At 39.5% G+C, this 16,221-nt stretch overlaps 1 protein-coding gene across 4 annotated transcripts in view; it reads left to right on the top strand.

Moving 5' to 3' along the window:
* srpk1b (SRSF protein kinase 1b) overlaps positions 1-16,221 on the top strand; it is a 37,157-nt gene that overhangs the window by 4,287 nt on the left and 16,649 nt on the right. Inside the window, exons 1-2 of one of the 4 annotated variants that reach the window (XM_026242463.1) lie at positions 1,175-1,360; positions 15,557-15,672. In XM_026242463.1, the coding sequence (XP_026098248.1) occupies positions 1,296-1,360; positions 15,557-15,672 (181 nt within the window). In that variant the 5' untranslated portion in view covers positions 1,175-1,295. Of the gene's footprint in view, positions 1-1,174; positions 1,361-6,241; positions 6,391-15,556; positions 15,673-16,221 lie in introns of those variants that run through there. The other 3 variants (XM_026242465.1, XM_026242461.1, XM_026242462.1) reach the window with 3 other exon arrangements.

The raw sequence follows: 16,221 nt of genomic DNA, 5'->3' as shown, positions 1-16,221 counted from the left end.
ACGTTGTCGCTGAAGTTGCGGTCTGGTAGATCGTTCTTGTTGCGTCTCTATCAGGGTTGCGAGGTTTTCACAAGAAAACCCGCCCAAATGCTACTCAAAACAAGCACAAAACTAGCTCAATTGGATTTCGAGGGGCTCCCCAGTTAAAAATCGCAATTTTTGGTTGGGTTCCCCTACTTAAATTAGCATTCCAGGGGATAAATATCGTTTTATTTGAGTCGCTTCAACACTCGGATATGAAAACGACCTCCTGCAACTGTGTTAAAGTAACCCAATTCCGCGGAAAAACCACGCGCTTGGCAACACTGTATCTCTTCCTTTTCTGGCCCGGGCCTGTGTTGCCACCTTGTGGACAGACTAACTTAGTGCAAACACAATTCAAGATATCTATGCGATCTGCACATATTCTTCACGTGGGCCGAATGAAGATGATTGGCGGGCCGCCAATTAATAGCCCTGATGTATGACTTTCATACTTCTGAAGAACCTAAATGAACTGGGGGTCAGTCATGTGAAGTGTTGTTTAACTACCTGTGGCTGTGGGTTATGCAGGTTTGAGTCTGTAAGGGAAACTGTTGTTCCCATTCTCCCTACTTTTGGCAAATGTTTCCTATGTGTCTTAAAACGAAATGAAAACAAACCAGCGCTTAAGTATCAGAAAACTAAATGTAATGGAGATCATTAACTCCATTAACTAAAATTCACTCACAAGTTCTGGGACGAAATAATGGCTAAAACTACACAGTGTATGTGTGTGTGTTCATCTCTTAAACACTGGACAGCTACACATCTGCCTTGAAGAGAGCTGTTACATAACAACATTTGTGACAGCCATCAAGCCTCCTGCATTTTATTCTCACTTTCCCTCACACACACTCTACCGAATGCTCAGGTGAGGCACAAACAGAAGGAAACATGCCCTCTGGGCTCCGCTTATGTCCTTGATATACGACATGTTGTCAGAGCGACAGTACCTTCAGCCCAGCCCTTCTGCAGAAGATAGGTGGGGTGTATGACTATTCTCCGTAAGTCTCTCTACAAAGATTGTCATCGTTCCGTTACGCCACACCATGTTAGAAGAGAGTGAGTTTTCTCTCACTTATCACCCTCCTCCTCTGCTCTTGTTTCTCTTGCCCTTCCCCTCCCTCCTGCGCTGCCTTGTTTTCCAGTAGTGTTGAGGCGGCCAGTGAGCAGAGAGCAGGCAGGCACACTCTGGGAGATAGAAAGAAATTCTCATCTGCGGTTCAACTGTGGCTCACACCGTACCATCTTGCTCTGCGCTGTCCTCCTCTGCCATGTGGCTCCTGGACTGGATCGTTTCACTTAACACTGCCGTGGTGAAACTCGCCAGCGGTCTGAGGTGCAAGTGAGTGTGTGTGTGTGGCACTGCTGACTTATTAATGCTGGATTCCATTTTAATCAGACAGCTGATGCGTTCGGGTCGGGACTCTTTGGGGAGTATCAGGCTGTTGTGGGATGCATGTTTGCACTAAGTAAGTGGAATGGGTTTTCAGGATCCTGTGTTAGATCCTTGTAGACCTCTCTGATGCATGCATGCATGAAACTTGCTGACCAGCCGGTTCTGTCAAGTATCCTTGCAAAAGTGAGACTGGACTCTTGTATCTGCACCCTGTGTGTTCCCCAGAGTTGGGAAGTTGTTTCTAGAGGGGTATGCAGCCTATCTGTCACTGTGCACAAGTTCTGGTGCAGTGCTGGGAAACTTAAAGGGCTGGTATCGCAGCAGTTCACTGAAGCTGAGATTTGCCTAGCTGTGAGGATGCTCATTATGTAAGCTGTATCCTCCACAACTGCAGCACAGGGGGTCTGGAGGACTGCAGATGGCAGAGTATGTGACTCTCTCAGCACGGCTTGCATGAAACCAAATCAGGTCACTGTTTTGGGAAGCGGAGCACCATGCAGATGCTGCACTGGGCTGTTTAGCAGCAGGGCGGTTCCTTTTTGGAGTTACTTGACTGAGTAACTCTTGAAACGTGAAGATGCAAGAGTACCTCTCAGTAATCACTGCTAGTATTGCTCAGGAATTTGAAGGAGCAACCAATCTTAAAGATGTACTTCACCCCAAAATGAAAATTTTGTCATGAATCACTTTTTTCTCCATGTTGTTCCAACCCCATAAAAGCTTTGTTCGTCTTCGGAACACAATTTAAGATATAAAAAATATAAAAAATCAGAAAGCGGCGTGCCTAGCGTTTTCCAAGCGTTTTTAGACGCGATATGCAAACGGCCCCTTACAGTACAAAAACTCCTGCTTAATACAAAGAGTGACGATGGCGGAGACAGCAAAACGTTCCAAAGTGTGGTTTTACTTCACTAGAGTGGATGCAGTGGTTGTCATAAGATGCAGTGGTTGTCATAAGTGCAACAAAATTTTTGCATGTAAGGGCGGAAACACAAGCTATCTGTCAAAGCATCTTTCAAAAGTGCATTATGTGCAGACAGAGAAATGCTAAGTTTTCGACTGCCTAACACAACACAAAGTACCGACAAGAATACCGTTAAAGTACCGGACCATTAAGCAGTATCGGTAAGAGTAGTAATACCGTTAAAACCTTAAAGATACCCATCCCTACTTGTGACTGTCCCATTAACTGCCAAGGTCCAGAAAAGAATGAAAGACATCGTCAGAATAGTGGTTCATCAGTGGTTCAACCTTAACGTTAAGCAATGATAATACTTTTTGAATACGAAGAAAACAAAAGTATCGACTTTATTTAACTGTTTGTCTCCTCTGTGTCTCTCCACATCAACATAGTGCCTTTTGAATTTGAATATATAACAAAGCATGCAAACAAACGGCCGCTTTTGTGTTTGTTTCATGTTTGTTTTGTGATCGCGCATGTTCCAGTGACTTATTTCTTAGTTTTCTGATAACTTCTCTTTGATGGTGAAATGATGAGGTTGCATGACGTTGTTCTGAGAGGCATGTAAAGGGCGTGTTTTAGAGACGTGCAGCGGTGCTTCAAGCTCCACTGTGGAAGCCCTGCACTATTCTGGCCTCGGTGCTACTGGCCCGGGACTATGAGCCCCGCCCGGCCCGCTTTAAGCCCTGGCTCGCACTGGCCCGACAGTGGAAATGCGGCTAATGAGCTCCTTTGTCTTACTGGAGGAGCAGGTTGTTGTCAGCACACCATGCAGCCTGGTGGTCATTGTTGTCTCTGATGAGGCCAATCACTGTGTTTTGTCATCTGCAAACTTGATGATGGAGTTGGATCCATGCACAGACTTGCAGTCGTGGGTGTAGAGGAATGGGCTCAGCACATAGCCCTGTGGTACGCCACTCAAGGTCCATAATCCAGTTGAAGAGGGAGGTGTTAATGTCCAGGTCTCCAAGTTTTGTGGTCAGCTTGGATGGAATGACCGTTTTAAATGCTGAGTTGAAGTCAACAAACATCCGTACATATGGTGTTATTGTCCAAGTGTGTAAGTACAGACTACTGATGAGCAGATTCTTGCTCTGCATCCTCTGTGCTCCTAATGCTACACTAGGCAAATTGGTGTGGGTCCAGTGCGGGTGGGAGGCAGTTCTTGAGGTTGCCTTGAATTTTGTGATGGATTTTAATTGACTGAAACATGCAGTGAATAAAACGCACTCTAAATGCACACGCGCACTAACATAACCTAATAGATTTCATCACGTCATCTATGCGTGCACTGTCTGTAGGCGTTTTGTTTGGTTTTTGCAATATATTTGATGTCAAATTACACATTGCAGACCCCTATGTGAGCATCCTGATGATTAAAGACCTTAATTGTTGAACCTGATGATCCTTCATCTGTGTTTAACCAAGCTCTCAAGCTTAAAATCTGTAGATTGGGTGGAGAATGTTGTTAGTGTTACCTGCCAACTCCATCCCACAGGCTTCATGCAGTCTTCATGCAATGAAAGTTACTGGTAACCAAAACTGTTTTGTTACCAACAGTCTTCAAAATACCTTATTTTATGTTGTGCAAAAAATGTCATTCAGGTTTAAAACAACATGAGGATGAGTAAATGATGACTGTATGTATTTATTTTTGTTGAACTATCCCTATGATGTTTTTTATATAGATTTTTTTTTTATATATATATCAAATGTTACTCTAAAAAAGAAACAAACTACCAGCAGGTGGCGGCAAATGTGTTTATTTTATTTTTATGTGTATATTTTTAGTTCAAAACATGGATTAATTCAGAAACTAAACTGTTGTTTGGGGCACAACAGCTCTGCTGTGGCTTTATAGGTAATATTTTCTTTGGCAAAATTGAACAAAAACAAATAATATTGTGTTTAAAACTGTTGTATCAAATCACATTTACACGTGCAAATCAACACAAAAACGACACTCTTGTGATACTTAAGTTGTCTGGAGAAAATGCATTACTGTAATATTTGTTTTGTTTTTTTACCATCATGCAGATTCTTGCTCTGGAGCGGCTCTTTAGAGGGAGGAACTGAAAACGTATTGCCTTAAAGAGCCAAAATGTCGAAGCCTCAATGCAGGCAAATTCTTGTGAAGAGCCTCTTAAGCTAACCAGAGGTCACCAATAGGGACTAGATTTGATGATTTGACCTAAAACACTTGACAGAAAACTACCTATACATACAAGCTTGGAGGTTAGCACTGTTGTCTCAAAGCAAGATGGTCCCTGGTTCGAGCCCCGGCAAGGACAGAAGGCCTTTCTTTGTAGGGTTTGCATGTTCTCCCTATGTCTGGGTGGGTTTACGCCGGCTCAGTTTGCTGCTTGGTCAACATTCAATTTTTTTTTTGCTGCAGTAATGTGTTGATGGTCAATTGAAAGTCGGGGCTGATACAGGAACAACATATCAAGAATTCAAAGCAGTGAAGTGCATACTTCCTAAAATACAGGCACACGCAAACTCTTATATAAATGTATCATATAAATGAAAAGCTTGTTAATTGCATAATGATAAATTATGCAATACACGTGGCAAAGTGCTTTATAGCCATCAGTCAGAGAGACCCTACCTTTCTTCTATTGCCAAAGGTTTTGTGGTTGCTAAGAAACTAGTAGAACATTAAATGCATTTGATCTAATGACGTGTCCTACTGTAGGACCAGGGCAGCCTCTGTTTGGAGGGTCCTGCATGCTGCACATTCGGTTGTGAGTTTGAGTGAGGCTTTTTTCTGTTCTGTCTGTACATCTTTAGATTTGAATGAACAGCTCCATGTCAGTCAGTTATATTGTGATTCATAGTGGAGAGTATCATGTCTTTTTACATTGTGTTAGTTCATACCAGCGTCCTCCACCCACGTCTCTCCATCTATTAGAAAAGTGCTTGATGAGTGGAGGGAGAAAAAAATTATGTGGAATCATATCTCAGCAGAAGACAAAATCATTTAATTTCAGATCAAATGGACAAATAAAATGTCAAGTAGTTGTCCAGCATGACAAACAAAAAAGTAAATGCTATCAGCTGAAGGTTTGCCCACATTGCCAACGAGCTTTACAGTGAGACCATTTTTTTTCTTTTCTTTTTTACTAAATCATTGTTCATGTTCAACCAATGTGGTCCATCCGACTCCTGAGAAAATGGGTCTTTTTTTACTGAATGAAAAATAAACATTGCAACTTATATTCGCCAAACTGACTTTTGGCAAGTTTATTTATTTACATCTCGTCATTTTGCACTGGCATAGTTTTTGCAGCAGAAGCTTTTCCACTTTTGGCTTTTTCAATTCAAGGTTAATATTTCTTTCCCTCTCCTGAAAGCTCTTGTGCTTTAAATTGCAATAGATACAATAAAAACATTATAATGAGATTGGGGTCTTTCATTTGAGATTTTCTCAGTCGAGTAGCTCTTATGTAGTTGTGTATGTCTCAGAGGGGCGAGAGATAAGAGTAATTGATTGTGTCGAGTGCCCTCTTATAGACCCTCTCTCTCTCTCTCTCTCTCTCTCTCTCTCTCTCTCTCTCGCTGCTGTGACTCAGTGCTGCTTACCTGCCTTCACTAACAAGGTTGTAAAAAGGCTTGTTTAGACTGAGACACGGATATTATGAGCAAGAGAGCGTCTAGTCTCTTTCTGCTGTAAATAGAGAGAGAGAGCAGATGGGATGAGTGACAGCAGAACGCATGCCGTTATGAAGGAGAAATGAGGAGGCGGCAGTGTTTTTACCTGCAATGCAGTGCTAGATTTCCCCAGCCAATCAGAGCGTGTGGCACAGGGGAAGGGCGTGCTCTTGTTGCTGACGGAAGCAGAGCGAGCGAGAGAGGGAGGGAGCGAGCTCCTCAGCATTCAGCCTCACTGTGCATCTGAGTGCACTGAGGTGGCCCTCCTCTGCCTCTGGTACATGGCTCTGTCTCTGGCCTGCCAGCCCCTGTTGCCTTCATTAGCACTGTCTCTCATGGGTATCCGCGCATCTTGTAGGTAAGAAGCAAAGTTGCACCTCTGTTTCTGTCTTCAGTGCCTCGTAAGCACGTATCTGGTGCACCGTGTGTTTAAGAGTTTTGATTTCATTGGTGCTTTGACAGTTTGGTGAAGGTAGTTTCATCTAGTTGCTTGTGGCGAGTTATTTTTCTTCATGTTTGGGGCTTCAAAGGGAAAAATAATTGAAGGGCTTTTTTAGTTTTGGAAACAGTTTTTTCTGGTTTTACTTATTGAATTGAAATTAACTTTGTGGTATATTATAAATTAAATGAAAACATTAGGCACTTCTAATTCATGCACAGTTTAAGAAAAAGAGAACATTTGCATAACATTAATTTATTTGCATAACTAAAAATTGATTTATGTGTGTAATATTATAGTATCATAACATTATTTAATTAGAGATATTTAGCAGCAAAACTGCAATAAAAAAATGTCCAATGTTATGTTAAATGAAAAGAGAACTAATTAAACATTACATTCAAATATTTAGCAGCAAAAATTCTTGTCAAATATATTCTTGTGATGTTTTATCGATATAATGAAAAGAAAATATATCTATAAATATTCCATTATGCAAATATTTAGCAGTAAAATGATTCAAAAATATATTTGTGCAAATTTTAAGATGAAAAGGAAAATATATGCTTAAGAATTTCATTATGCTAATATTAAGTAGGAAAAGCTTTCAAATATATATTTTTACGTTTTTGATATGCATGGTTTTCCTTTCAACATATCAACAAAACATTGTATGAATATAATTTTGAATAGTTTTTCCTGCTAAAGATTGGCATATTGACATATGCACTTTTTCATCTTTCCGTCATATTTCATTACGAAAATATTTAGCAGAAAATCTACTATTCACAAATACACATATTAATAGTGTTTGTAAATGTATATCTGTGTTTGTATTTTTTTTTTTTTTTGTACATATAGTATAATACTTTCACTATTTCCTAACAAGTGTTTACCAAACTGAATAGAAACAGTTTCCCGAAATATAAAGAAATTAGCACAAATACACCCCAGTGCAGTGATTTCTCATCAAAATTCTAATGTTGCAGCTCTGCACACATCTTTCTGAGTTGATCAAACTTCTCTCAGAAGACATGTACGCGTATCCTTGAAGATGCTGCTTAAAATGCATGCTGGACTCACACAGTGTGAAGTCAGATTGAATCCAGCTTTCTTAACGAGTCTGTCTGAGATGAATCATGGCAGAGGGGAGATGAGAGTGAGGGAGACGTGTCGAATGCACGCTGTGCTGCAGCCGTGAGATAACCAGCATCACCAACCCCTCGCTGTTTTGCCACCTTCACCTTTCTGGAGATTTTTATACGTTCAGGCTGAACCCCAAATTGTATCTTAATAAAAAGCCACTGCGATGGTTTGTGAAGTCGCCTAGTTCCATGCAACCAGGACATTGTTACCCGAGCAATTGTTACCACAGGTGGGAAAGGCCACACGGGACGGGTTTTGCCTCGAGCTCTAATGCTGCAATGCAGTCCGCACGCGAGTGAAAACAATGGTAGCTCGGTCTTAAGAGTGTTGTTTTGATGAATGCGTGAGAACTCTGACACAAGACAAGAGAATGTCAGACGTGTTGTGGTTTGTTGTGTGGGCTTGAGAAGTTCTGAAGGCTGAGCTCTGTATTAAGAGTGAATTTAACTCTGTGTGCGCCAAACGTTTCTCCCTCCCACTCACGGACGATCACACGGACCAACACTCATGCACAGACACACACAGCCCCCTTGTTTTTCTCTCGGTGGATGTGTTATGGAGGATGCCATGCATCAAGATGCTCGGGAGGTGAAGTTTTGGTTCAGATGAATCGTCCAGGCTGGTTGCTAAGGCTCGAGGCTTTTAATAGAAGCCGCCTTCACTGAAAAACAACTTAAAGTAGTGGAGGGAATTATGGAAATGTGATGCATAAGACTGGATCTGGATGAGGCGATAAGAAAATAGCCTCTTTGATGCAACCCCTCTGACCAAGCATCACCTGTGATGTAGTCACAATTGAGAAGCCTGGACTTATAGTAAAACCAATTTCAAAGATTCAAACACGAGCGACTGGCGCTTCCTCTGAACTACTCCATGTACTGAGCGGATACTTGGTAAACATCACTTTGTTTAAATGGGTTCTGGTAAAAACATGGCAAATTACTTGCATAAAAAGCATAAATGGCAATGAATTTTCATTAAAATATATATCATATATCATTCATAATGCAAAAAAATAAGTAAATATCGGCAAATGTATAGAATCAGAAATGATTTAAACAGAATTTGGTATTAATACAACAATATTATTAGGCTATTTTTTTTATTTTTCAAAATAAATTTCAAATTAGCAATCAATTAATCATTAACTTACTTTGCAGTGTAAATATCACTTAAAGACATACACTTAATAAATAACATGGAATTGTAGTTTCCTCCGTTTATAAATGGTATTTTTATTAGATTAATGTTTGTAATGTTAAACTGTATGTGGAAAATACTGATCGCATTTCTTTTCCAACATTTTTTTTTTTTTTTAAGGGATTGAACAACTTTTCTAACTTGCATTTGCAGTTTTACTTGAACTTTATTTGCATTTAATTTAAAGTGCCCCTATCATGGGTTATGAAAGGTTCATATTTTGGTTTTGGGAGTCCCCAACAGCTTGACATGTATGCAAGGTCAAAAAACATGTTTATCGCATGCGATTTATCGTGTAGCTCTAACCTAGACCGTTCTTGACAGTTTGCATTGGATTCGTTCTTCTGATTTTGAAAGCTCTTGTCATTTTGAGTGCAGCATGTATCAGACGATCCGTAGGCGTGCCGTCTGAGGCGAAAAACAATAAACTGTATACTTGAGATTAAGGAGAATTTAAATGACACGTTTAACAGTAGATTACATCCCCCTCTATGGCTCCCTGCCAGCTTAAACAACCCGATGAAAGATTCCTCATCTTAATTTTTCTCATTGTTCCTGAAAGGATTAATGGCATTAAGTAAAACAGTGGTTCTGGAATCTAAAATAAGCAGTCTGGGTAACTCCAGGACAAACGATTGCGAGCTGAATTAGAGGATTGATCAGAGGATTCTGAGGTTTCTTTTAAATGTTTCTGGACTGAAGAATCGATGCATCACCCATGCAGGTCCTTTGTGTTCCAGACTTTCTGTATGCAGTCCAAAAAAATTACATCTGTCCTGTAGATATTAGAAATTAAATTAACCTTTATGCGTTTAGCAGATGCTTTTATCCAAAGTGACTTACAGTGCATTCAGGCTATCAATTTTTACCTATCGTGTGTTCCTGGGGAATCGAACCCCCAACCTTGTGCTTGATAAGGCAATGCTCTACCAATTGAGCTACAGGAACAGTGAGAGATCCTTGAATTTGTCTTGCATTCTAAGCAGAATCTCTCACAGACTGAAACAAACCTCAATTCACTTTGACGTCTTGAATCTTCAGCCCCGAGCACTGTCACTGCGAAGAGTTTTGCAACCTCAGTGATCATCCATCATTCAGAGAAACTGTTAGTAATGGTCTGCTAGATGGATAACATTTAGTTACATTGGGATTTCAAATTGGAGAGAATTTTAATCTGGTTACGGGTTTAATTTGCTGTTTTTCTGAGAGCTGTCATTATTTAGAGTTATATACTCTTATTATGGTCAATAGATGCATGTTATGGATCTATCTACATGGGTTTTTTCTCTGGCAACCCAATGGTCAAAAATATTAAGCTCTTTCTGTCAGTGGTGTGAGTTGTTTTAAATGTTAAGGTACAACTTTTCACCGTTAACAAACCATTAATTACAACTTTTGCCTCAAATTTCTAATTTGCTGCTTATTAATAGTTTGTGAGGTAGTTGTTAATTTTAGGTATTGGGTAGGATAAGGAATGTAAAATATGGTCACGCTGAATATGTGCTTTATAATTATTAATAAACAGCCAATATGTTAATATGCATGATAATAAGCAACTAGTTAATAGTGAGATTTGGTCCATATACTAAAGTGTTACCAAAATTTGTTGCATTTCTGCTCACGCTAATGACATCTTTAAGTAAACACTACTTAAAATCGACCTACTTTCCAAAATGAAAACTAACCTTGTAACAAAAATGAGATCAAACTGCATTTTCTTCTCAGTCTTGTTCTTTGAACGAATAGGCCTTAGGTCATCAGTAGACAAAAAATAATGTAATAACCAATGTCCCATCCACACATTACTCAAAGGGCAAGCGAATACTTAGTGACACTAAAGAAATGCAAGGAATTCTGGTATGTCGACATACCAGATTTCATCATACTGCCCACAATGTCTCCAGATGTCTGGGTTTCATATCTTATTTGGCAAAGTTTTGTATTTTCCCGTCCTTCCTGCAACAAAACAGTTGTTATCTGAAGACAAAAGCATCATTAGAGTCCTTATAAAATATGAAGAAAAATGAATAACATTGTTAGTATTAATCAAGCTCTGCACAAAGCCCTGACTTTGGCATGAGTTGATGCTCTTGAGTCTGAATGGGAGCAAATCCATGTTGGAATATATAGTGGAAAGGTTTTCAAAAATAGTGGTAGCTTTTTAGAAGGATATACTCCCTAATGCACATGATGTTGATCTCTAAACCCAAATGTGCTTCAACAAGCTCACATGGGTGTGGTGTCAGTGTGTCCCACATACTTTTGGGCATGAAGTGCACATTCACCCATGACTGCGAATCTCTTCAATTCTATATTACTGCAGTAAGTTGCGACATTGCTTGGCAACAGCAGATAACTAAACTCTGTATCACCATGATCCTAGCAAAACTACTTAACAAGTCCTTCCTTGTTGACTCGTTCAAGACATGTTTAGCTGTTTTCGCATCACTCTCACATGTACACATTTTCAGGTCATGCCACATAAAAATATTTAGCATGGAATGAACTGTCGATCAAAATGGCTTTTCTGTTGCTCCGTATAAAAACAAAGCCATAATCATGTGGTGATGTCTTTAACTTGCGCCTTGAATCAGTAGCTTGTCTCGTTGACTGCTGTGCAGAGAGATGTTCTGTCTGCAGTGATCTCTCAGCCTTCATTACTCTGATTGCTGCTCTTGTCGTTATCTTTTAATGAATGCATCCGTCTTTTAATTGTTTGGAATGATGAAATTAAAAAAGTTTTTGTCATCACACACTTTCTAGAAGTGCAACGGTGATAATTCCACGACATTCGAGTGAACTTGTTTTTATGTGTTATTTCTGGCACTTGACTGAAATAAAGCAGTTAGTCCGGTTGCAGGTTCTTACGAGACTGTAAAGTCTTTAGTCTGTACATGAATATGGCTGGGTGATACAGCTTAAAAATATTAAATTATCTATTGATATTCAATATAAACTGTAAAATCTAATAAATAAATCAATATATGGAAATGAAATATTTAAGTTGTAATGCTTTAATTAGCTTGCTCCTGAAAGCCACAGTGAGGCAGGACACAAACACTGTTGTGTAGGAAACATGGGTTTCCCAGTTATACAGTGTGGTTATAGGCGATTGATTTAATAGTGAGAGATTTATTTTTATACACTGGCTCTGAAACAGTTTTTTCAATCCATCATTGCAACCACTCAATGTGTCTATCTACACTGATCAGTCACAACATTAAAACCATTGACCAGTGAATAACATGGACTGTTAGAGTGGCACTTGTCAAGGGATGTTGGTGAATATTTTAATATTCGTTTTATGGCTTTTGCATTCACATGAGAGCTCTTTATGAGAACAATAGTGGTTGGCAGCACTGCTGTGGTTCAACATCTGCTCTGCTCTGAGCCATGGGCACACGTGTGTGTGTGTGTGTGTACTCCCCCCCCCCCCCCCCCCCCCCCAGACCAGCATCACATTCACGCACACCTCTACTAATTAACTCCCACTAGCACAGCCTCTAATTATCTGGGATCTGGCTCAATTAATTATTTTCACCCACCACGTTCGGCCCATAGCACACTATTCAATCGTTTTCGACTAATAGCATGTTCATTAGAATATGTGTGCAAACTGCAAAGTTCAATCAAAAACTAATCAAGTCAAAAGAGCAGAATTTGTAAATCCCCCCCGGATCTGAAGTAGACATTTGCAGTGTATATGTCGCTGGTGGCGCCTTCATTATTGAAATACTCACTGACGCACGAAACGCAAAATTGATTCGGTTGGTAAGCAGACAGAGATAACAGCTTCTCAATTAAACTGTTTCATGTTTATGGGAACAATCTGTGATGTGTGATTGTTGCCTGGGATTTGTGGGAAAAAGCTTTTCCCTGCTCTGGTGTCTGGCTGTTCTGTTTAACTGTATTTATTATTAATAATTTTTGCAGATACGTATTTTAATTTCCCTCTCAGTCTGTTTATTTTCGCCCAATTTTATTGTATAACTTTCAAATTATGCTAAACCAATAGAAAGAAACCTTTTATAAAGCGGCAGAAACATACATGTTTAATAACTCACTGCTTTTAATTCACCGTTTCAGATATTCTTTGAGTATTGTTCAAAAACCGTACTGAGAACGACTAATTAAAAAAGTATCCTTGTAAAGGCTTATGCTGTTCTGAACTTCTTTCAAACGCAGTTCAGAGCCCAGTTTAGGATGCAGAAAATTGCGAGAGATTATACTACATAGCGAGGCGAACGGCACAAAGCTGCATATCAAATTGCATTAATGCCTGCTGCTGGTGCAGCCAACCAATAGAAGTAACACTGTGAGCAGTGTGATATTGAAAAGGTCAGTGAGATATTTAGACACAATGCAGGTAGAATTAGTGGATAACACTTCTGTAATTAAAGGAAAAATGTATAGCGTCTAGTCTTGTTATTTGCCCATGAGGCCATTTGACCAACATGTCACGTTTCGAGGTGTGGAAATGTAGCCACAATAACAAACTGGTGTGTAAAACTCGGATGTATTTTAAAGATTATTTGCTGCGAACATTAAATATTTGACACACTTTTAAATGTCCAGCGTTAGGGTTGTGCCGATAGACGATTGTATCATGTATCGACGATAGTCCGAGATATCGACAGAAGCAGATTTCTCTGTCTATAATCAAGATGATATTAGGCTCATTCTCCTATTAATGTATTAGATTATAATAATAACTATTATTTTTATTAGGCTGCTTATTATAATTCAGCTATCAAACTGCCCAGCTATTTCACTTCATCCCCCGCATTTCACACGCATATACACACACCGCGAGCGCAGGAGGATTAGAGCCTGGAGTCACTGAAGTTGTCCGCTTTGACTCGGATAACTCGTTAAATCCATGAAATGATAGAGATAGAAAGGGAGGAGTTGGTGTCCCACACATTTAATGGCTGCTACACGGCATCACGCTCTTCTCAAACATGAGAGATTAACTCTTTCTTGGCGTTACAAATAAAGTAAAGGCAAAATATTAACAAGGCGGCAGAGCGAATTTATCATCCATAAGTTTGCTCTGCCGCCTTATTATTTTCATGCACTCCAAACTTATCGGCCGTTACAAAGTCTCCATCTACAAACAGACGTACATTGTCTCCAAATATAAGGTATTTCATTGCACTTTAACAAGTAATCTCAACGGCCTATATATGTGCAATATTTTAAACAAGCCCTCACTAACGGAGTTTAATGCCACCGTTATGTTAGAACGCATCTCATTCTTGTTTCTGTGGCGGTGCGTCGGTCTCGTCATGAGGCGCGCGATCCGGAGAGCTGTATGACTGATGCATCAGTTCAATTCAACTTACTCCAAACAAATTAACTTACCGGTTTTAAATACTTTATATTTAACGTGTTCATTTATGCCCAATATTAGTGTTAAACTGCTGGACTTTAAATGAAATCTACTATTGATTCTCACCGTTTACGGACTTTACAGAACATTTAGACTGATAGCTTCCGTGCGCAGATGCGGCAGATTTGTCACAGGACGCGCGATATGACAAATGCGTCCGACTATGTATGAACTAGTTGTTTTAAATACAGTATTTTTATATTTAACGTTAGTTTATCAGTATGTTTGAAAGTATATTTTTTCGATTATTGACGATTCCATAGGCTCTCTCTCGTGCACCTGCGAGGTTTAAAACAGCAAATAGTTATGCTATGATAGGAACAAAGAGTCTCTCTCTTGCTCCACCCGGGCACGAAAATATTGTGTATCGTCGATCTCACGGGCTGACGATATGACGATTTGAAAAATAACCATATTGCCCAACACTATCCAGCGTTTAGTTGATCCTGATAAGCGCTCGTCGTCACGATGAAACACAATGGATTTCTTCTTTAGTGAAGGTGTTTGGTGCCACAGTATCTTTGTTTCCAGGCAGAACGTTAAAGAACACGACACGCACATCTCCCATAAATCCTGTATAATTCAACCAATCCGATGATGACTTCGACACTCTTGAAATGTTTCCACTTTTGTGTCCCATATGCATCAGACGTTTAGCCAATGGTCCTTGGGCGTGATGTATTAGGCTGAGACTAAAATATCCCTAACTGGCCCATATACCATGTCATGGTGATAGGATATGTATGATTTAAAATGCTGAATGCATCTTTTTTTATTGCAATTGCGAAGTAGTGATTATTCTTGGAGTGTTCAAAACATAAAATTATAATATATTAAGTGTTAACTAGGGCTGCACGATGTGTCGTTTAAGCATCGATATCGCGATGTACGAATCCATGATGGTCACATCGCAGGATGGAACAACATGCGAGTCAATAAATAAATTGCTTTAAGTTTGCTGCAGCAACTTGACTGAAAAAGTCTGAATGCTTTGATTTCTCTCAGCTTGACGCCTCTTAGGATTTTCTATAGTAAACCAGCAAAGACTGTCTCTCTTACTCTGCCGTACAACCTTAGTTCCTTCGGTTTAACGTTGCACCTGCACTGATTTAGAGGTTTCATAAATGTCTGACATTAGAGAAACCCAGTGGACATTCATGGATTATATGGTGCAGTAAAAAGATGATGGTTGTATTAAACTTGAAGAACAACATTTTAAAAGCACTGGATACATATTTGGCTGCGTTCCTGTAACCAGCACATGTAGAATGAGGGATGTGTGAAGACATTTGGCCAGCGGTTGTGATTGCTACATCTGTTTGTTAAAGATAATCTTTCTTTCTCCAGGCCTGATCCCCACCCGAGGGGAGCCGCACAGCAGCCTGACTCACTGCAGGAGCAAGATGAAGAGATCTTGGGTTCAGATGATGAGGAACAAGAAGATCCCAATGACTACTGCAAGGGTGAGAGTCCTGTGATCATACTACAGGGAGAGATTCTTGTGTACAGTAAAAGATGCATTGACTACTTTTGTTAGGCTGCAATTTAATTTAATATATGCACAAGCATATAGTACAAATAGGGTGTGATAGTTGGTTGGTGTTGCATTTGTATTTACAACAGAAATGCTACAGCCACTGTAATTTCTTGAATGTGTGGACAGTGGAAATCAAAACGTGATAACTCAGAGCGAGGGTTCAAACTTTTATTTTGAAATTGCAATGAACAGTTAACGTATTGAGGAAGGTGTATTCTCCTGTGTTTGCGTAGGTTTATAAATTATTTACCATACTAATCTGATGAAATGGTGTACATTGCGTTCCCAGAGGATCTTTATAATAAACCCAAACACACAACAACATGCAGAGGTATAGTTTGATAGACTCGACACATGTAAATGATAGCAGTTTGTGTGGATTAGCATTTACTGTGAGTCCCTTAAATTAAATTAAATTAAACAATTATAGCGTATATATATTAAAGGGTTCATATAATGTGATTTCAAGTTATCC

This window comes from Carassius auratus, unplaced genomic scaffold (assembly GCF_003368295.1).
Source record: "Carassius auratus strain Wakin unplaced genomic scaffold, ASM336829v1 scaf_tig00001591, whole genome shotgun sequence".
Classification (NCBI taxonomy): Eukaryota; Metazoa; Chordata; class Actinopteri; order Cypriniformes; family Cyprinidae; genus Carassius; species Carassius auratus.
This window is presented reverse-complemented; position numbering and strand designations above follow the sequence as displayed.